At 45.3% G+C, this 22,497-nt stretch overlaps 1 protein-coding gene across 2 annotated transcripts in view; it reads right to left on the reverse strand.

The window, feature by feature from the left end:
- The window catches only part of RAP1A (RAP1A, member of RAS oncogene family), a 36,278-nt gene continuing 13,781 nt past the window's right edge, over positions 1 to 22,497 (reverse strand). Inside the window, exons 2-9 of one of the 2 annotated variants that reach the window (XM_027695249.1) lie at positions 20,903 to 20,971; positions 17,460 to 17,543; positions 13,674 to 13,742; positions 12,063 to 12,119; positions 10,703 to 10,843; positions 5,795 to 5,938; positions 3,137 to 3,252; positions 1 to 768 (exon numbers count right to left, since the gene is read on the reverse strand). In XM_027695249.1, coding sequence (XP_027551050.1) covers positions 3,166 to 3,252; positions 5,795 to 5,938; positions 10,703 to 10,843; positions 12,063 to 12,119; positions 13,674 to 13,742; positions 17,460 to 17,516 — 555 coding nt within the window. In that variant the 5' untranslated portion in view covers positions 17,517 to 17,543; positions 20,903 to 20,971 and the 3' untranslated portion in view covers positions 1 to 768; positions 3,137 to 3,165. The remainder of the gene's footprint in view (positions 769 to 3,136; positions 3,253 to 5,794; positions 5,939 to 10,702; positions 10,844 to 12,062; positions 12,120 to 13,673; positions 13,743 to 17,459; positions 17,544 to 20,902; positions 20,972 to 22,497) is intronic. The other variant, XM_027695250.1, reaches the window with a different exon arrangement.

Here is a 22,497-nt window from a genome sequence, read left to right on the forward strand (position 1 = left end):
TGAAAATGTACTAAAATTTAATCATTCATAAAAGCTGTAATTTAATCTGTGACAGGAAAACACAAGAAGCAATATTAGACTTGGTTTAGTATATTATATATTTTTGCTTTTAAAGCCATAGAAATCAGTTATCCCAGGTTTTTTTTTTTCCTATAAAAGACCCATTTTTTCCAAAGCATTATGCACAAACATTTTTAATTAGAATATAATGGCAGAATGAAAATAATGATATTCCGTAACTTTTAAATATAAAATGAAGTCAATGACTCAAAAAGTTATTTGTTGGGGTGAGTTCAAAGGGAGATTTCACATAATATATATCTATAGTTATAGATATAAAATATAACAGTGGAACATTTTTAGTGCTTGATGGGGAGAAATGATGATAAAATGGTCAATATGAAATTTTAATTATAGTAGCAATCTCTAACATTTGAAATGCATCCATGCTCCTTGGGATAATCATACACTAGAGTCAATTATATTTATTTTCACATCTGTTAATTGCTATTGCAAAGGAGGAGGAATATTGGCTTAAAATTCCAAGAGATATACACAGAGCAATTGCCTTTTTTTTTTGTTGTTTTTTTTTTTTTTTTTTCCAGGGACTGTGTGCAAACCATTTTTTAAGATCTAAATTCTTCTCGTAGTATATAAAAAAAAAACAGGAGAAGCTTCTTCTGATATGTCATTAATTTCCATAAGGTTTTTTGAAGTCGGGAATGCTGGCACTTTCCATTTTAGGCAACAGTTCTTCATTCCTGCAATCTGGAGAAAGTAAAAAATAAAATAAAATAAAATTAAATTAAATTAAAAAAAAATTAAAAAAAAAAAGATGGTAGAGGGATATTTTTTATTTTACTGATGAGATGAATGACCTCAAAGGCCTGAAAGTTTCCTGCACCCAGGCTGGTAAAACACACAGAATTTTTGTTTTTCCCAGAATTGGGGTTTGTTCCCATTTAGGCAACAGTTCTCCATGTGGAGAAAGTAAAAAATATAAAAAAATAAAAGATGGTGGAGGGACATTTTTTATTTTACTGATGAGATGAATGACCTCAAAGGCCTGAAAGTTTCCTGCACCCAGGCTGGTAAAACACACAGAACTTCAGCAGAAGAGCTTGTTTTTCCCAGAATTGGGGTTTGTTCCTGGGTACAGACAGCGAAGAGGTTTTGGAAAGTGTAACTCTAAGAAAGATATTCTTGTTTTATCAGGGCCACAAAGCAGTGACAACCAACTGCCACTTGTGTGTCACTGCTGTGATAACACCAGTGCCCCTGGAGCACCCACCCTGTGAGGCAGAGACAGGCAAAGGGGGCTGGAATTCACCAGTGGATGGACAATTTAGGGGGCAGGGATCTCAGCTTTTGGATTTCTGAGTTGCTCTTAAAGAGCTGCAAACAACAGGCAGGGATATTGGGAAGAGATTTGGGAAGAGTGAGGGAGACACTGTGGGGTTTTGACCATCCAGAGCAGATTTGGGGCACGGGCAGGAGTCAGTGAAGGGGCATCAGTGACTGGGAGAGCTGGGGGTGTTCAACCTGGAGAAGAGAAGGCTCCAGGAGACCTCAGAGCCCCCTCCAGTGCCCAAAGGGGCTTCTAAAAAGGAGGAAAAGGGACTTTTTATGCGGGGACAGGACAAAGAAGAATGGCTTCAAACTGGAAGAGGGGAAATTTAGGTTGGATGTTAGGATGAAGTTCTTCCCTGAGAGGGTGGGCAGGCCCTGGCACAGGTTGCCCAGAGAAGCTGTGGCTGCCCCATCCCTGGAAGTGTCCAAGGCCAGGTTGGACGGGGCTTGGAGCAACCTGGGCTGGTGGAAGGTGTCCCTGCCCATGACAGGGAGTGGAACGAGCTTTAAGGTCCTTTCCAACCCAAACCATTCTGGGATAACTGACTGAATGCAGGAACTCCCTCAGCAGTTCCCAGTATTCCAGTGCCAGGCTGCTGCTGGGCTGGGCTTTGTGTGCAGATCCCAGGCAGAGCTGTGCCAGCCCAGCACTGAGCAGGTTCCACCTTGGGCTGGGGAACCTGACACCACACCAGCTCAACTCAGATGATCTCCTGAGCAACAGGAAAAGCCACTTAAGACTCTTCCATTTCTACTCCTAAAGCCACTATTCCCCCTAGCCCTGAGCTGTTGTTTTCTGGAGTCCAAAGCTCAGGGTAAGAGCCTCATCCCCCAGTGAAGCCCATCAGCAGCCAGGTTACCTGCACAGCTCCACTTCTGCTGCTCAGTCACACCCAGGCTGCCCAAATGACCACCTACAGCATGGACTTCAGAGGAATTCATCCCTGAAATCCTTCTAAGACCACAGCTTTGTCTTAAATGCTGTAGGACAAGGGCAGTTGAGCTGCTTTGCCAGCTCACTGTGCCTTCTGATCAACTACAGGACAGAGCACAGAGGTTCTGCTGGGTCACAGAAACCCTCCTGAGGTGACAGCCTGTGCAGCCCATGGTGACACAGACACGTGGCAGAGATGGGCCATTCCCCAGCTCCCTGCTCTGCCTCCAAACAGGGATATTTCTGTCCAAAACCTGGAGCTATGGAGCTGCTGTTTCCTTTCAGGAGCACGACAGAACAGCTGTAAGCACACAGAGTTCCCTGCCAAGATACACAGGAAGATTATTTTTAGCTCTGTCCAACCTTGGGGTGTTTTTTTGGGTGTTTTTTTTTTTTGTGTGTGTGTGTTTGGGTTTTTTGTTGTTTTTCTTTTTTTGGTGGGCAGCTTTTTATTTCTGTGCCACTGAAAGCCATGTCCCACCCAACCCGATTTGAATTGTCCCCAAAGCACCCAGGACTGAGACAGTAACAGAGGTTACACAGATGCCACCAAATGCCATCAAGAGGATGAAAAGGAAGCAAAACTGAGGCATGGGGGCTCAGAGCTGCCTGTCACAACCTAGAACCTGCAGGAGTCAAAAGGAAGCTCCTGCTCTGCCACACTCATCAACCCAAGCAAAAAGGGAAAGGGGGAGAAGCAGGTATTTCTCTGCCAGGTCAGTCAGCAGAAGTGACTTTTTAATTCCCTATCTGGGAGCAGACAGAAGGAAGAGGAGCAGAGGGAAGGGGAGAGAGTCCTTTCTGTTGGAAGCAGCTCACCTGAGCCACAGGTAGAACTCAGACCCCTCTTACCTGGCTCAGAGCTGCTGCATGATGGGAGTCTAAAGCAGCAGACATGATTTCTTTTTAGGCTTCTTCTTTTCCACTGGTGTTTTTCTATTTATTTGTCTGACCAGGTCATAAAAGATCTGAAAATGAAAAACAGAAGCTGAAAAACCCAAGTGATAAAACACCAAGTGTCACAACTGAGGCAGGGTGGGGAGCTGACACTCTTTCCTGGTGGCTGCAGTTGCATAAATTCAATTAAAGTGCTTGAATTTACTAAGACATGTTTTTCAAGCAGCTGCTTATGGAACAAGAGACACAGAGCTCACACCAGTGTGCAGAACATAAGGGAGCTGTAAACTCAGTTTATCATGACCAAAGGCTCCAGAAGAGCCTGGCAGTGAAATGGCAACAACCTCCCTGCTTTGGAAAAGTGGGAGAAAACTGGGGAGCAACAAAAGGGTTTTTAAGACTGGTATAATATCCTTAAGGATCATCTCACTGGCATCCTTGGGCTGGGGAGTGTCTGCAGAGCACTGCTCCACCAGCAGCAGTGTATTCCCACTGCAGGGAAAGGCCAGGCAGCCCTTTTCCTTGGCTTTCTCCCCTCCAAACATCTGCCCTGAACTCCGACATTTCCAGAAGGGGAGGATTACAGGGCCCTCTTTCAGCTGCAGAGACGAGTTTCTTGTGAAGGCTCTTGCTGTGAGTTGTTTTCCCAGCAATACTCAACCCATTTATAGCAAAATGAGCTTTGCAAAAATGCTTGGAGCTGGGTCACAGCATTGAGGAGAAATATTTCAACCTTCAGAAGGCTCCACCCTTGTCCTTGTTTACTTTTTTCCCTTCCTGGAGTGGCTGAAAGCTCACAAATTCTTGTTGATTCCAAGGAAATTCAGGAGACAAAGAAACAGTTTATAGCATAATGTAACAACTGGAAATTTTAGGATTTTCCTTTGTAATAAATTAGATTATCTAAGTGCTAGTACTGACTGTGAGTACAGGAGTCTGCAACAAGGTTTCAGAAATGCCACCATCCCTAAAAAAGTCAGTGTGGTGCAAGAACATCTCAGAGGTCACCAGAAGGACACTTGATGTGCTGCTACTGAGACTCACTCTCTGGATTAAAAGCTTATTATTGGGATGAAAGGTTTGATTCACATTCAGCAAATGCACATAGAAATTTAGCACCCCTCACCCAGATTTTAACAAGAGTTAGAAAGTCCAAAAGTAGCAAGAAAGCAAAAACAAAACCCAAAATAATGCCAACACTCCCTCAGCCCACAAGCCAGCAGGACAAACAACCAGAGCACCGAGCTGCTTCATTCACACTGTGTCTCCTCTTTTGATTTCCTCAGCTTTTACACTTTTCACAACCAGACAATACAAACTGGCAGGAATCCAGAAAAATGAAAATCACAATGAAACCAGAAACTAATCTTCCAGACAATCGTTTTCTTCCCTGTGATCTGATCTCACCGGAGGCTGCGGGGAAACGGGGAGACCCCGGATTGACACGTCAGGGATGGGGGGATGTAAAGCTGGGACAGCTCAGGGCTCTGCCCACCACAGAACCCCCTTTCCCACCCGGGGCTGAGGCACCTTTGGCTGGTGAGAGGTCAGTGTTACACCACCAGCTGCAGAAACACAAATAACCCAGTTCTGGGGGTGCTGGAGGGCAGAGCCGCCCGGTCCTTCATTAACAGCCACAATTTTACTACAGCTCAGCCACACACCCACAGATAAACCCCTCCTGGCAGCAGTGTGGCTCAGCCCTATTTCCTGGGCTGGATCAATGCTCTCCAGCCAGGCTAATCCCAGCCACAGAAGCTGCAATTCATGCAGCCTGGAGCTCCCTTCCCTCCGAACCGGCTCGATGCAGCGCGGGCACGTCCCTCCGGCTGCCAACCCAGCCCTGGGCCCAGGCCAAGATCCTGCTGCTCCTGCTTATCTCCCAGCCTCCTAAACGGTCCCAGTTATCTGCTGGCACCAAACCAGCCTCGCTGCACGGGGTCACCTTAGCTTTTGTGCCTGTGAACCTGGCCTCTGTCACAGGCAGATAATTCGCGGCGCTGAATAAAAACCGGGGGCCAGCGCGGAGCTGAGCTCCCTCAGCACAACCCCACGGCCCCAGGAGGCAGGAGAAGGCACTCCAGGGCAAAAGCCAAGCTCATTTAAGCTCATTTAAAGTTGGGGAGCTGCTTGGATCTGTGTTTGGGCACAGTCTTAGCGAGTTGGTGGCTGAGAGAGATGGGGAGACTCCTCGAGCAGCCAGACGGAGCAGGAATGTGAAATGCAAATACTTCAAAACCAGCCAGCACTACACAACAGGACAAGTAACACAATGGGGCAGAACCCACGTTCAGAATAGCAGCAGTTATCTTGAAGAAATACAATTTGCAGATAAAGTTTATCTGAGCTGAGAGTCATCCAGCTCACCGGGCTTGTTCAGGACCCTCTGCTATTCCCAGTAAGAAAACTCTTACCTGGAAAGTCACCCACCCTCTACAGACTAAAAGGAGCAGATCTCCTTAAAACAAACAGAAAGTAGCTAAATACACTGCATGGCAAACCTTTCTCAGGCTGAGAATTCAGAATCACCCTGAATCTTCCCAATTAGGAGAGATATGTGCTGGTTTAATGTCACATTCAAGTCGGAAAGGCAAGGGAGCAGCTGATAGTTACCTCATTTACGTTGATTTTAGACTTTGCAGATGATTCTAGAAAGGCACAGTTACACCACTGTCTTGCTAAGTTCTGGCCCTGCTCTTTGCCAACGACTCGCTCTTCCTCCAGGTCACATTTATTGCCAACCAGAATCATGGGAACCTGCAGAGGAACAAGGAAGAAAGGAGAGAGACATCAAGTTCCTGTACAGTGTGGGCTGCACAACCGGCTCACAGACTGAGGAAACAAAGTAGGAAAAACACAGCATCAAGTATGAAAAACACTGACAATCAGGAGCTCTGCAGAGCTGAGGGACCAGGCTGGAATTTAGGTGCCTGCTGGGAAAGGGTTGAACAAAGTGCACAGCACAGACACCCCGGGGCACTAAATTAAACACATCTAAACACGAATGATAATGTTTCAGCAGAATTTTAAGCCAGCAAGGTTTTATTTTCTGCGACACCATTCCAGTGCAAAACTTAATTCACTCCTGAAATTCATCTCAGGGCTTCCCTGTGACAGCAGGATGAGCTGCTGCCAACAGCAGACAACTTCTGTCTGTACAGCACACACAGCACGTGTTTTCAGACATATATTCTGTGTTTCAGCCCCTTTGACCTGTCTTGTCAGACCACACAATAATAAATGGAAACACCTTTAAAAATCACTGCCCTGGATGTGGAATAAAAAGGAGCCAAGTATTCCCACAGCCCTGAGCACAAGCCCACCTGCCTTTCCCATCCCAATGCAATCTCATCCCACTGACATGTTTTGCACACACACACAGGATGTTCACTACAAAAGGCACAAACACTGCTTGATATTTATTAGCTTTGAATAATTAAAGTGCCCAGCTAGTGACCACCCACCAGCTCAGTTCCTGAAAGCACATCACTTCCCCAAAATAATCTCAGGCAGTATCAAAACAAACACTTGATATGAGTTCAAAAGACTCATCATGCAAACACAGGCAAATCATTTGTTCAAGACAATGATGAAATGGCATCTGCCCCTCTCCTCAAGCCACTGGCTTTCTAAAGTGTCTGGGTGAGTCACCTTCTTGCTCCTTCATGAGGAAAAAAGTGCCTTGGGGAAACCATATTCCTGGTGACACATCCTGGAGAAACCCAGACATTTAATACCATAGGGAAAGGACCTTGGCTGCAGTAAATGCTCATTACCCATGTGTTGGCATCAGGCAGCAGGGAAAGGAATAACAGAACCATAAAATATCCTGAGTTGGAAGGGACACACAAGGATCATCCAGTCCAGCTTCTGGCCCTGCACAGGACACCCCAAAATCCCACCCTGTCCCTCAGAGCGTTGTCCAAACACTCCTTGAGCTCTGGCAGCCTTGGGGCCGTGCCCACTGCCCTGGGGAGCCTGGGCAGTGCCCAACCAGCCCCTGGGGAAAGAACCTTTCCTGAGATCCAACCCAACCCTGCCCTGACACAACTCCAGCCTGACAACTCCTGACACAACTTGCCCAGCACCCCCCCATAAATGGCACGAGGGGCAACAGAAAAGCTGGGGGCTCTTTCCTAGACTTGCTCTCCTCAGTTATGTTTAGATGTTGAGTTAAAAGTCTCTCAGCAGAAAGAAATCAGGCAAAAAGCTCAGTTCAAACCAGCACTACGACTTCTGAGAGAGAATGTCCTGATAGATAATTTTTCTGTTTTCAGACAGCCTCTCCCACAGCTGCAGCCCTCCAACATCTCACAAACAGGTAGAAAAGGAACTGTTCAAGGCCAGGTTGGACAGGGTTTGGAGCAACCTGGGCTAGTGGAAGGTGTCCCTGCCCACAGCAGGAGGTGGAACCAGATGAGCTTTAACATCCCTCCCAACCCAAACCAGTCTGGGATTCTCTAAGACCTCAAACAAGCAAACGAAAAATACTCAAAACACCCCAAAATCTCTCGATAACAACTGAAACCACCTCCTCTCAGGTGCCATTTCCACACCCACATGATGCCAAGCCTGATGCCAGTCACTGCCTGTCCCTCCAGGGGGTCCCAGCCCCAAACCCACCTGAGGGGCAGCCCCACAGAGTTCAGGACTGAGCACTGAGAGTTCCAGTGTAATGCTGAGTTTGCTTTTACACATCCTGCACCCCACAGACCTCAGGGGATGAGACAGCCCCAGCTGAGGTGGGTTTGAAGGCGAGACCACAGCAGGACGTGCCCTCAGCAGCAGCAGCAGCAGCAGCAGCAGCAGCATCCTGTTTCCCTTACCCAGGGTAGGAGCAGAAAAAAAAAACCCTAAAGAACTGCTGATCAGGGTGTGCACCCGCTCCATTTCCTCAGACATTTCATTCTTTGAACAGAAAATGAGGACTTTCCAGCTGGAAAATAAATCATTATCCGCTTCCTTTGCTAATTTGCAACACACTGTGTGTGTTTCTAATCCACTTCAATGTTAGGATTTGGAGTCTCTTCCCGACACAACCACACTCAGGATTCATTTTTGTATTTAAAACCCATTAGAAAATGATCATATTTTTGTTTTGGAGAACTAAAGTTTTACACACGACATCAGGAACTTGGAGTCACAGCACAGATGAAAAAAAATTCAAAAAAACTCATTTCAAATCAGAGATCTACAGGATATTTACATCTATATCAGCTTAATCCCCTTCCTTACTGTTTTCTAGATGGTTATGAGAAATTTTCTCATACCAAAACGTGAAAATGTGTTTGTTCAGCAAAAAAATAAAGTATCTGAAGGTGTAAAATAATAGGGCAAAAAGTGATGGGTAAGCAGTATAGGTTTGAAAGACATGAAACCCTTTCAAAAGGTATTAATTGTTTATCACAGAGCCAAAAATGGACTTTGATGGACAACTACCTTCTGATCATTTATTATTTCACATAGAAGATTGGAATTTAAACTTTGCCAGACGTAGACAATTTAATGGTTTATGCACTGGGACTTTAAAAAAGACACATTCTGAAACTACCTACAGGAAGGAGTGTAGGTAGTAACTCAGCAGAATGTGGTTTAAGCATTCAAAAGGCTCTCAAGTCTGGATTCAATGAGTAAAATCTCCCTATCACAAAAGAAATAAATGCATTTTAAGAATTGAATCACTGAAGTAAAAAGGAAAGCCACAGTGCCCATTATGGGATGAACCTGCCCAGCTTAGGGGGCAAATTCCCCCCAGAGAGCGAGGCCAATCCAGGACTCCTGTTACCAGGGATTTACCCCACAATAATCCCTGCCTAAATGAAAAGCAGTTTGGCATAAATAGAAGTTCAGCTTGTTAAACCAAGGAGGGAACCAAAGCCCTGCAAAGCCAGGCAATCAGGCTATGGGACGAGGAGGAGCCCAGGGAAGCAGCTGCCCTGGGAGGCTCCAACTGCCTTTTCCTGGATGGAGATTTGACTACAACACACAGGGCTTAGCCAGGATTTGGCCTAAATAGGTGTCCTGGCCCTGTGGGCAAGAGTTCTGGGAGCCCAGCACAGCCAAAACCACCCCGGAGGGATCCACTTCGGAGCTGTCGGTGGAAAAACATGGACAACCCTTTTCACAGTGCTCAGGGCAAACACCTGAATGCATCACCAGCTTCTTCTGGAGGATGCCTACACAGAGAGAGGGTTCCCACACAGCCTCCATGGCAAAAGCCACCTGGAACCTCACCTGCATCCCACCTTTAGGAACTCAAGGCCCACCAAGGAGTCCCAGGAGTTGGGGCCTGAATTGGAAACGTGGTGCGTGGTTTTCTTCTGTCCAACAGCACTGAATGCAAACCATCTACATGTAGTTTTTCCTTATTTTAAAAAGGGTTTCAAGCAACTAAAATTAAAGCCTTGCATCACCGGCTTAGACTCTATGAGAGTCTTAATTATCTAATTCATGCAACTCTGTGACCTCTTTTAAAGAAAACTGTTGAGAGCTGAAAAGCCTGGGGCTGTGAGGGTGCTCCCAGTGCCATTGCCAGGGACAGGCACAGCTGCAGGGCAGAGCTGGACCATCCCTGCTCACACACACACGTCACAGGAGTCACAGAGCCCTGAACATCCTCCTTTCCTTCAGAGAGGGCCAAGCACATTTTCATACAACAACCTAAAGTCCCATAAAAGTAGAGCCCACGCACCAGGAGGCTGCACAGCTGCAGGGAGGGTGGTGGACGTGGTGGTGCTGCTGGGTTGACTGGACTTGATGATCTCAGAGGTCATTTCCAGCCTTAACAATTCCATGACTTTAAGGGAATCTCTACTTCAGGCCACAAGACCCAGGGCCACTTCAGGGTCAGGCTCCCAGCCCCTCACAGGGAGACATGAAACCCAAGGAACACTCAGTGATTTCCAAAAAAAGGCTATTAATCCTAATGACACTGAAATGACACAGCACAGCCTGGGCACTAAGTTGACCACGGGCCTTTCTATTTGCAGTTCATCAGCTTGGCTCCTGATGTGCCCCCAGGGCACAGGGAACAGCACTGCCCTGCTCCAGGGAATTCCCAGCTGACCTTTGGGAAATGTGGCAGCTTTGGACTTCAATTTCCCCTTCATACATCTGGGAAAAACAATGTTAAGTCTCCACAGCTGCAGATCTACCAACGACATCAGCAGCAGAGAACTCAACTGTTATTTTTCGTCACCTTTGTTAAAGCACAGAGAAGAAAGAAAATGCAAATACTGGAAAGGAGTTAAAAGGAGGAAAAAAGACATAATGTTGTTTTCAATGAACTCCCACCAATTCCAAAGACTGTCAGACTTCCAGGACATGGGAAAATCTGGTTTCATGATGCCCCTTAGCAGGTGTGGGGCCTCAAACAACAACACTGAAACAACAACACCGAGGGAACTTATTCAACACAAACCAAGAATATCCTTTGAAAGAAACTTTGCTCTCCAAATCCTGTACATTTATCACAAACACTTCTTAACCATTTGCAGAAGCAAAAAAAAATATTCCACTTACATCTTCAGTGTCCTTAACCCGTAAAATCTGTTCCCGCAGGTCCTGTAGGTCGTTAAACGTGGACTGTGCTGTTATAGAATATACTAGTGCAAACCCTTGCCCATTCTTCATGTAGAGATCCCTCATGGCTGTAAATTGCTCCTGTAATCAAATATTTTTTAAAAGTAATTAGCCAGTGAATGCAGCTAATGAGCAGTTACAAAGGAATACTTCTATTATACTGGAGGCGAGAGTATAGTGTCACACAACGTGGATTTACATATTTTCCCCTCTCAGAAACCCACTGAAGCATGGAAATTTAATAAAAGCATTAACACATCTCTTTCCCTTTGTTGGTTTTTTTTCCCCCTAATAGACAAAAGGCATTCTTGAAAAAAATGGGAAAATACAAAGAGTAGCAATAAACATCTCTGCAGATGGATTGTTGTATGTCCCAACCACAAAGTATTTAGATTTGGGTGATATATTTTGCAGTGATCTTGCATTTATTTGCTGATAAGGTGTTAAGCACCTGTCTGCCATCAAACCAATTCCCCAGACAACAGGCAGGGAGTGGAAATTCAAGTTTTTTCCTCTCATATAAGGAAACAGTGCCACACACTCAGGATTTGCTGCGTGGAAGGCACTGCCTGGTCACCTCTGAACGTGCACAGTTTAATACCAACCATCTCTAGCAGAGGTTCAGTGCAGTGAAATGCCAGAGCAGGCTGGACAATGTGTCCCAGCTCAGAGCTGCCTTTGTCCCAGCCTGTGACAGGAATGTCACCAGAGACAAGTGACAACGATTTCTGCCTCTGCTCTTGGTCATTCTCAAAGCTTTCTAAATAAATCCAACTTTAAGGGAGCAGGACTTCCCCCCCTGTGATGTTCACTCGACCATCACAGGGTTTGTTTGCTCAGTGCCAGGGCTTTGCAGGGCTGCAGGTGACACTGGCACAGCAAAGGGACTCACCCCAGCTGCTGGAGGGACAACGTGGGCCTCCCAAAGCAGCACCAGGCAGTGCCAGGGAGGTGCCACCAGGCTGATGTGACACGTGGGAGGCAATTCCTGTGCCTGGGATTGGCTTCAGCCTGTGTCTGTGTCTTCTGGCCACTCGAAAAGTTAATGTTTAGAATTAAAACTGTGCCAGAATGTTGAAAACGAGACGACAGTGGATGGCAGGGAAAAGGTGAGTGGCACAGGAGGCACCAACCTTTGTGTCCCAGCACTGGAGAGGCTCATTCACCACACTGGGTGTGGGTTATTTAACAAAATCCTTCCATTTAAATCACTGCAGCTGATTTGTTGTTTTTGCTTGGGCAGGATTATCGTTCTTAACAAAGAAACTCCACAGCCATTAGAAAAAGAAACAAGACTTACTGTCCCTGCTGTGTCGAGGATCTCAAGCATACACTGTTGACAGTCTACTTCCACTTGCTGGGGGAAAAAAAGGGAAGAGACAAACATTTAAAACTAAAACATCAGAAATGGGACAGGCAGGAGGAATCTCAGCTTCATTTTTACCCCTGCCACAAAGACCTCCCTTAGCAAGCCAGGCACCTGCACTTCCCCAAGGCTGAGCAGCACTGCTATTAGAGGATTAATTATGCCCCAAGCCAGGCATTTGGGTCAGCTCACATGCTCCAGGACTCCCTTCATTATAAAGGCTTAAATGAGCAGCTCACTGTAAACATCTCAACTTAAGTGAGATTGTAAATATCCCGACTTAATCCACTCTCCCAAATCAAGGGATGTTAAAACTTGAATTTTTCTTTGCTGCTGGGGGAGAAGGGAGGAAAGGAAGAAAGGAAAAAGCAAAATATTTCAGGACCCTCACAGTCAGACTTAGCAAATCTTCCACTCACTGAGAAGTCTCTCAGATCCAACAAGGGTAATTTTCCAGGAGAGTCAAGTAAATTTAACAGCAGAACTGATCCCACAATTTACACTTGATTGTCACGGGGTAAAAACGTTTTTGTTTTATGTTTTGGTGCCTTTAATGATGGTGACATTTATGCTAATCCCTAAAACAATGGGTCACTTGACATCAGGGCAGTGAAGAAAGCAGCTCTGTGGATGGAATTACATAAAGACCCTCAGCTCAGGGATCCTGACAAGGACTCCTCCTCCAGCCCTGCATCCAGAACAGCCCCAAAGAATTCCATATCCTTCAAACCAAGCAGAACATGTTTGAATTAAGTGGCAAAACAGCTATTTTTGAAAGGGAACACAAGGCAAGTGCTGGGCTCCAGCAATACAACCTGATATATCAGGGGGATATATCCTGTGTAACAACGTCTACAGAGCACACACAGAGCAAATATTGACAGATTTCTGTCTTGAAGTAGTAACTATAAATCAAATTACAGCAAACAGAGCTGAGCAACAGCCTGACCCTGCTTTGGCTGAGCTGTTCCTGTTCCCAGGCATCAATGAGAAGCCCTGGCAGGAGGATGGGCAGTGCCAGCAGCACAGCTCGTGGCCCAGTACAGGTGGAAATCAGTGATGGGGCAGGAAAATACACCAGCTTTCTCTCTGGGCAGGTGTAATAACCTCTGAGGAACAAACAGCAAACAGTGGAGAGCTGCAGCCTCAAAACTGCCCCCAGTCATCAGAGACACAACATGAAAGCTCTTGTTTTATGGAATAATGGAGATTTAATCCTCCTGTTTAACAGAACTAAGTTAGGAAACAGCCCAATTCACGGCATCATCATTCCCTGATAATTCAGCTTTCCAGGAGCTGACACAATTTGTCTGACTGCATTCAGAGGCCCTAAGCCAGTAAAATACTCTGGAAAGCCAAAGGAAACTACTTGCATGAAACCATTTCCAACGTTGATGCTTTTCCATGCATCCCTTTCCTTCTGCTGTTCCAAGCACACCCAACGTTTCCTCGGAAAAGACCCTTCTCATTCTGACAAGCTTTTGTTGCATTATTAAAAAGAAAGCTCTGTGAGACTTGAAAGAAACAAAAATGATGGTATTTTACCTTTCTGTATGAATCTTCTATTGTTGGGTCATATTTTTCAACAAAAATTCCCTGAACGAACTGTACAGTCTGGGGAGAAAGGAGAGAGGAAAAAAAAAATGAACTGAACACAAAACATTTATCAAGAAGTAACAAAAAAATCACTGTTAAAATTTAATAGTGAGGACCAGAAAAAAAAGACATATAAAATTTCAATTTTTAAAATAGAATTTGTGTATTTTCTGTTCTATTAAAACCACTTTATTGAAGCACTTTTCTGCATGTGGACTGTCTTGCTTGCTTTTCTCATAAAAGATGATACCCTCAAAAATGCCTTTACTCCACTGCCTGGGACTTCAGAAGAACAAAAACCCACCAAATATGGAAGACCTGAAATTTCATCAGAAGAGCTGGCAACCTGTCCACTGTGGAAAATCCACATTTCAGTCCAAATCATCCCAGAGCCAGGGTGGGGCTGCTCTGGATCACACCCCCAGGACACAGATAAGTGAAACCTGGAGAGCCTCCAGCCACTCGATCCACGTTAAACCATTAAAGGAGGAGACACCACTCAGTCCAAAGGGGAAATCTTTCTTCTCCATATAATTATTCCAAGCAAATTTACTCTAAATATTTCCCACTGAGTTGTCAGATGGATGTGGCCCTGCTCTGGACATCCCAGCTCTGTGCCCGCTGTGTTTTGGCTCCTGTCAGGCCACAGTTTTCCTTCTCCTCTGTAGGCAAAACTCCCTTTCCCTTTTCACCCTCACCCACAACAATTTGCAGTAGAACAGCACAGGAGTGTCTGAATATTTCACTGATATTTGTAAAATGAGGTGTTGTTTTGTTTGTCAAACTAAGAGCTGAGATCCCAGAGCTTCGTTTTGTCTCTGGAAAACCAACAACCACACCAAACACCTTCTGCCAACTGAACGTTCCACAAGTTTTATACACAAATTCTGCAAATTCACTCCCTGGTTAGAGAAATCATGTTTTGTTTGGGCAGAAGACAATGGAGAACAAAGAATCCCAAAATGGTTTGGGTTGGAAGGGACCTTAAAGATCACCTAATTCCACCCCCTGCCATGGGCAGGGACACCTTCCACTAGCCCAGGTTGCTCCAAGCCCCATCCAACCTGGCCCTGGACACTTCCAGGGATCCAGGGGCAGCCACAACTTCTCTGGGCAACCTGTGCCAGGGCCTCCCCACCCTCACAGGGAAGAATTTCTTCCTAAAAAATCTAATCTAAATCTACCCTACTTCAGCTTAAAGCCATTCCCTCATCTCCTATCACACACCTTGCTGGAAACTGAGCAGTTCCTCACGATTTGCTTTCTTTTAACATAAGAAGAAACGACTTCTAGCACAACCTACCCCATTTAAAAATCATTCTGTATCACTAAATAAACATATTTTACACTCTAATGATCAAAGTCTCAGCTTCTCTGGTGTTTTCTTGTCACACTGAGCAGCTGTCCCAGTTTGCCTGAGACAAGAGATCTCAGCAAAATCATCCTAGTAAGGAACCACTGAATGTGGATGACAGGGTTACATCAACAATAAAACCCCACAGCAAGAATTGTAGGTTACAGATTGTATTTTAGGATTGTTAGTGAGCATTTCAGGATATTTAGGTTAGCCCAGCTGCTGACCAGGAGGCTTTGCCAGGAGGTTCACACATGAGCACTGGAGTTGGTCACATCTGCACCACTTTATTTTGGGAATTCTGTGAGCCCTGAGTGTGAGAATCTGACAAACCACTCATAACATTGAACCTTTCTTCTATAACACCCACAAAACTTATTCTATATCTGCAATTACAGCACTACTCTGAAGGAAAATTACCTGAACCCATGTATTCTCTTCTCAAAATGTGTTATTGCTGATAAATCACTGTCCTAACTTTTGTCCTCTCAACTATGTGTTCACACAGACAACAACTGCAATCCTAATTATGATTATATTCACCTTAATCCATAACCTATTTTGCTAGGTAAGATTCTTAATCTCTGATGAACTTTATTTTTATTGATTATAGCTGAAAAGAGAGGCCAAGGGAGAAAACACAAATCTGGGGTGGTTTTGGGTTATGTGGAGCTCCAAGACTTACAGAACTTTCCCTTAGTTTGGGGTTCTGCATCCAAACTTTAGTTTCCAGTTCTATGTAAGACTCTGAACAACTGGACACTCTTCTAATACTGTCACCCACTGCTACTTCAGAGCATTTTTAGCCTCAGAAATGGGGAGAAAACTGCTGAACAGGAAACAAAAGTTGCAAAATAACTGTGCCTTAATAACTGTGAAAGCTCTCTGCTATTCCACCATCGTTACCAAAAGCACAATCAGCATCATATTGGCACAGAAGAGTTAAAACAACAAGGAGGATTTGCAGTAAAACAACATCATATTGTCATCCCCACTCTCATGAAAACACAGAACTGAAAATCAACACCAACCTCTTTGTTGGACAGTTCAGTTTATACAGTTGGAAGAACGAAATTTAAAGTGACCTCCATCTTATTTTAAATCCCACCTTGTAACTACTCATTGTAAATAAGCAAACAGTTACCTTGAAAGCTAAATATTATCCACTCTCAGCTGCTAATTGGCACTTATTGTGTGCTGTTATAAACATAATGGATCTATGTGGCATATGAATTACAAAATATGCTGATTTAGCACCCAGACTGTCAAAAAGAATTTAACTTTTGTTTACCAGACTGAGTATTTGCATTTCACCTGTTAAAAAAGGGCAGTGATGGTGCTGACTCAGGCTTCAAATGGCAAATAAGGAAATTCAGGTCTGTCAGATGCTGAGTAATTCTTATGTACAGCATATCAATAAGTGCCCTCTTTTACCCAGTGAGTCTGTCAATGCTACATAACAAAAGTAAAGATAACCAAGGAGGTGCTGGTGCAAAAAGCAACACAGATTGCTTAAATTGCTGTGGAAGAACAAAGCTTATAAAAAATTGCACCTACACCTTGTGAAGATTAGGATGGGATCTGAGAGTGTACCTCAAATTTGATACACAACTGAATAATCTTTCCTCCTGTTCATCTGGATTCTGCAGGTGATTTACCAGGGTTATTACCTGGTTGTATCAGCAGAATAAACAAGGGTGCAAGACATGAAAGGCTGCTCAGCCATTATCACCCCCTGTGACAAGGAACACAGGGCAGTTCCTTGTTGGAGATAACTTTACACTTGACCAGTTCTTTGCCTTTCTTGTTGCAGGGAGCTGTTGGACTGATTAGTGATAAATGGGTGACAGGAATCCCTCTTACAAGGCTTGACTATCAACCCTGCTATGTAAACCTCTTCTTGGAAACAAACACAAGCACTTAAAGGAGTGCAAAGTGTCATCACTCTGCTTCTTCCTCTGCACTGCACAGCACTGGAGGTGAATTCTTGTTCCATTCTGTGTTTTCAGCCCAGGCTGCTCATTCAGGATGGACAACATGCAGCATTCAAGGTGTGCAAGGCTGAAATCACCCCTAATTCCATTATTCTACTTCACTGCACACCCAGACTTCACTTGCTGTTCCAGTGTAGGTTGGGTTTTTAATACTTGGACAGAGACATTCAGTCTTTTACAACACAACACCCAGGCAGGAAGCAGACACGAAATGCTACTGCAACAGTGATTAATCACCTCTCCAAAATCATGACACACCTCCTCAGCTCTCTCAGCAGGGCAACAGTGAAGCCATGGCATGTACTAAAAGTCATACAAATCTCCTAATGCATTAATAACATGGTCTGCAATGAGACAGTTGGAAGTTGGTGTGTCTCCAAAACTCACCAAAGCGGACTTGCCCACACCTCCTGAACCAAGGACCACCAGCTTGTACTCACGCATGGTGTGGCCTGTTCAGACAGCAACAATCTGCAAAGCAGGAAAAAAAACAGTTAAAAACACAGGTGGATTCAGGGCACTGTCTCCTGAAAGCAGCAACACGCTCCCTTCACCAAGCAGTCCTGAGAACAAGGATGTCTTCGTGAATACTTAGTTATGGTTTTTATTTTTCCACCTGGACACTCAGGTGGCATCTCTGACAGTTTATATGAGATGCCCAAAGCTGGACCCTCAGCCTGATGGTGCCCAGAGAGGAAGAGGATGGACACACTTGGTACAAACAGGGCACAGCCACACGTGCAGCTCCCCCTGTGCGTCCTCTGCTGCCTCAGCATTTCACAGCACAAACCACCGAGGACTGGACGAGAAAATTAGATCAGAAAGATGCAACTGAGAGGTTTCTTCTCCCCTCCACCCCCAGCAGGGGAGGATTTAGGTCAGTGTTTTCTCTCTGGAAAAGGTCAGCCCCAACACAGGGCTGCCAAGGCAGAACCTCTCTGCTCGCCCAAGCACCGACTCTGCCTTTTTATGGAAATCTTGCGACTCCCTCGACTCCCCGCGCAGCACCAGAAAACTTCTCATTCTCCTCGAGAGCCCCTGACAAATAAGGCAAATGACAAAGCTGGTGATAAACATTTTACACTATGTTTACATTAGAAGCCAGGCTGGGCTGTCCCGAGCCACGGAGCTCAAGCAAACAATGACCTCAGCAGCGAATTCCCCCTTCCCAGCGAGACAGAGCTTCCTTCCCAAGTAAGGCTTCAGAGCCTCGAGTGCAAGGAGCCTGGGCAAGCTCCACTCCTCAAAGGCATTTCAAACCACAGGATTTATGGGTTCACTGGCTACAGCCTTCAAAAATAAAAGCATATTCCAAGCAGTTTGATAGAGAAATGTATCACCTTGTCGACTGCCGTTAGCGGGTCTGTGAAGAGCAGGGATTGTATTTTTAGCTTTGCAATGTGGAGAACTCCCTGACAATCTGTGTTTCAGGTTTATATAATCATTAAATGGGGGCAGGTTCTATCATTTCAATTCCCAAGGGAAGCTGGAAAACAGAGGATGAAGAGGAAACCCACGTGCTGCTGATCACCCAGCTCCAGTCCCCGCTGGAGCTGCATCAGGACCAGCTGCTGAACACGACACTGGAGACCTTCCCTAAACATCCTAATTTATCACTCACCCCTCAACCACAGCCTGTTTTATGGTCTAAATGTGACACAAGTACAGGTTTAAACAAAAATAAAAAAAATCCCACATGCAGCTGGAGAGAGAGACACAAATTCTGTGTTCAGTTCAGCTCGACTTCAAGCTCATTTTTAAGTCAGAATAACAGAAATAAAGGACTTGCCCGTGCTGAGTCACGTAGCAAAGCTGCCCTTCACTCACCCAAGCCTTAGAGAGGGAATAAAGCTGAAGTTATCAGTGCAGCCCATCATTTTAAGCACCTTGAGGAGGTTTTTCCTCAACTCTTGAAGCCCATGTGAGCTGCAGTTGCTTAACTTCATGAAAATTGTGAAATCAAGTCAAACTGAAAGGGGTTTTCCAGAAACTGTCTAAAAGCAGAGCCAGTGAGGTCTATGCACTCTAGGACATTTACAGTGGTTTTGGCTAAAATTCTGGGAACTGTGAGCTCTTCTGCTTGAACATTTCCCTGAGAAGTAACACTCACTTCCTTCCAAAAATCACGATTTCGGATGGGGAGGAGAGGGAAATTCCAATTAACAATTATTTTCCCCTTGATCATCCCTAGAAATTAAAAGGCAAGGCGTTTTTTATAAAGCACAAATGCAACTTATTGATCCAGTTTATCTTCCTCCTCCTCCAGCTCCACACTCAGTTCCACCAAGGAAAATCCGGAAAGTGACCAAGCTAAGGGTTAAATTTAGCTGTGAACTCTTTCACTTCTTATTTATAGTAAAAAACACTTGTGGGAAAGTTTCAGCTGGGAGCAGTACAAGACTAACTTCTCATTTCTTGTCTACAGTATTTGCTGCCTTTTTTTTTTCTTTTTCAGGTGCAACAGGAAACCAAGATCCTGAACCACACGAGCCTCATTACTGCAAAACCCCACACATCTTAATTATCTTGTAGCTCTTTCACGAGTATGTTAATGTTATCTGTTTATACAACATGAATAGAGTGCTCAAGAAATTACTATGCTGCATCCCAGCCAACTTTTCATTTGGCAACTGTTGAAGCCCACCTAAATACAGTCACACACAGCAGCATTCATCTCCCTCCAGAGCTCCCTGCAGTGGAGTCACATGCCGTGAAGCAAAGGCTCCATTTCAAAATGGAATTAAATTATGGGTGCTAAGCGTTTCTTTGGAGTCAAAAAAAAAAGAGTATGATCGCTCAGGAGCGTGGAAAAAATAACTGTAAATGTTGTGAAAAGTGCTCTCATTAGTTCTGAACGCTGTGGTGCAGAAATAAAGCAAAAGCTGAGTGTTGTCTCCTTGCTCCTGCTCCCTTCTCCCAGGCACACAGAGCCACCAACTACAGCAGGACAACCATGGGCACAGAGCTCGTGTCACACAACCCACCACTGCCCTGAGCAGCAGCAACTCCCTCCTGCCTTCTCTGCCAGACCCTCCAAATCACCTGCAGCACCTGCAGGGGAATAAATCAGTAGGGTTCTGTCATCTACAATCATCAAAAACCTTTGCTTCTACTGATACATCAGAATTAATCTCTTTTCTTTGTTCTTTAACAGGAGCATCTCTTCTCTGCTGCTAACTGTCACCAACCCTGCCAAGGAAGCAACAGAAATGGATGTTTATCTATTCACAGCACCAGCCCCAAGATGCCCAGCTCCTTCCTGAGGCAAAAGTGAAGGGCTCTATTCTGGTAACAGATGCTGAATAAAGAAAAGATGCAGGAGATTTGTTTTAATGTGCAAAACTGAAAGGCAGAGGGTCTCTGAGAAGGACCAGAGGATGGAAGCAAACACAAGGGGGGTTGTAACCTGAAATGGGGCTCTGAGCAACCACTCACCTGCATCTTTATTCAGCCAAAGCCTTGTGCACTCTCCCAAATGCACAAATCATCCTTCACCCTCCTGCAGCCCTGGGGCTGAATCGGGGTAGGAAGAAGCAAAACTTTGAGGGTATTTCCCAAGCAGCGGAAGGAGCTGGGGGAGGGTGGTGGGGAGGAGGGCTGAGGCCCTTCAGGACACAAACCTGATGCAAAAATTAGCTGCTCCTCTTACAAAAGCTTCAGCAGCTCATCCAGAAGTTTACAATTTGGGTGGTGAGGAGAGAGAAGCATAAAGATAAGTGAACACAGCACTGAAAGAGAGTGGGTGCAACAACTTTACTTATCCATTATCAACTCCTGTGTTCACAGAAATTGCATTTGAAATATTTTGAGAACACTAAAAAAACTCCTACCTTGGCATAAAAGATCTCTCATCAGTGTTAGCAGCTCTACTGAAGGTCCTCCAGGCTCCCCACAAGGGACTGAAAAAAACCAGAAAATATCAAAATAATTAATCATCTTTCAAAGACAGCATTTGCAATTCACCAGTGAAGGGCTTAAGTCAAACCACCATGTTCCTGGGGACTTTTCCTTCCCAATATACTCTGTGGAAGACTTCACTTAAAAAAGACAAACTGAGGTCAAACTAACCCTGTTTGAGACTCTATCAAGTGTGCAATGCATTTTACAGAAAGTACTATCAGAGGAAAAAGATGTTTAGAGCAGCCCAACAACCTGAGTGATGTTAAAGAGGAAAAACCATCACTTATCTGCTCCTGATCAACACTGTCCTGGTAAAATTCAATACAACACCTGAAAAGCAGTATTATTTTAGGGATCCATCAGGTTTCTTGGCACACACAAAGCCTGTGTGTCTGCCCTGCAGCAGGGGAGCTGCACCACACGCCAGTGCCAGGCACAGGAAGCAGAAGCAGCAGGTTCTGATGGTATCAGGGCCCCTCTGAACCAGCCCAACATCCTGTCCCACATGCCCCAGCCCTGCCATGCCCTCGGTTCCTCCCCCAGCCACCTGGCAGCAGCAGGATGGAGGGGACAGGCTGGGCAGAGCAGGTGGCACATGGGGGACACGACTCAAAGAGCAGCTACAAGCTGTGGGAAGAGCTGAGGGCAGAGGGGAGGGCACAGAGGGGAACCCAGGCTGGGGGTGCCTCAACAGCCAAAGCATCTTGGCAGGATTTAAACTGCCAGAGGGCAGGGTGAGAGTAGAGATTGTGAAGAAATTCTTTACTATAAAGGGTGGGGAGGCCCTGGCACAGGTTGCCCAGAGAAGCTGTGGCTGCCCCGTCCCTGGAAGTGTCCAAGGTCAGGTTGGACAGGGCTTGGAGCAACCTGGGCTAGTGGAAGGTGTCCCTGCCCGTGGTAGGGTTTGGAATGGGATGAGCTTTAAGGTCCCTTCCCACTCAAACCACTCTGGGATTCTGTGACAGTCCTCGAGAGCAGGACAACTCCCAGCACCACCATCCTCCTCCCCCAGGAACCCTCTGGCTCCTGTCCCAGTGTTTGAGGAGGCTGTGACACCTGCAGCATCCCAATCCTTTGTTCAGGAACACTGAACTGCAGCACCACTGGTACTTCAGTCATCACAGCACTGCCTGCTGCTACAACAGGCAAAGGGTCCTCTGGCTTTTATAGGTTCAGCACTTCATCCTTTCTTTTCAAGGGATAAAAGAATCAGTTGTTCCTCTAGAATCATAGGAAGTCTCAATGAAAACCTGCTAAGTTGCTTTTTTGAAAATATCTCCTTTTAACAGCTCTGTACCCAGCAATCCAGAACCACCCTGGAGCCACAGAAATCAAAACTGTTTAGTAACTGATAATGGATGTCATAACCCCTGTCAAGCATTTTTCCAAATATAATAAGAAGTGAGTCTCCAGCAAAGCAGAGTTCATTCAGTCAGCTCTTGCTGTAGGTATTTGCTTAGGTTCAATTTGGACACATCTGAAAACAGGGATTTCTCCTACAGAGCCAGGCTGGGAGAGCTGGGGG

Source organism: Neopelma chrysocephalum, unplaced genomic scaffold (assembly GCF_003984885.1).
Source record: "Neopelma chrysocephalum unplaced genomic scaffold, ASM398488v2 Primary Assembly neopelma1_100, whole genome shotgun sequence".
Taxonomy (NCBI): domain Eukaryota; kingdom Metazoa; phylum Chordata; class Aves; order Passeriformes; family Pipridae; genus Neopelma; species Neopelma chrysocephalum.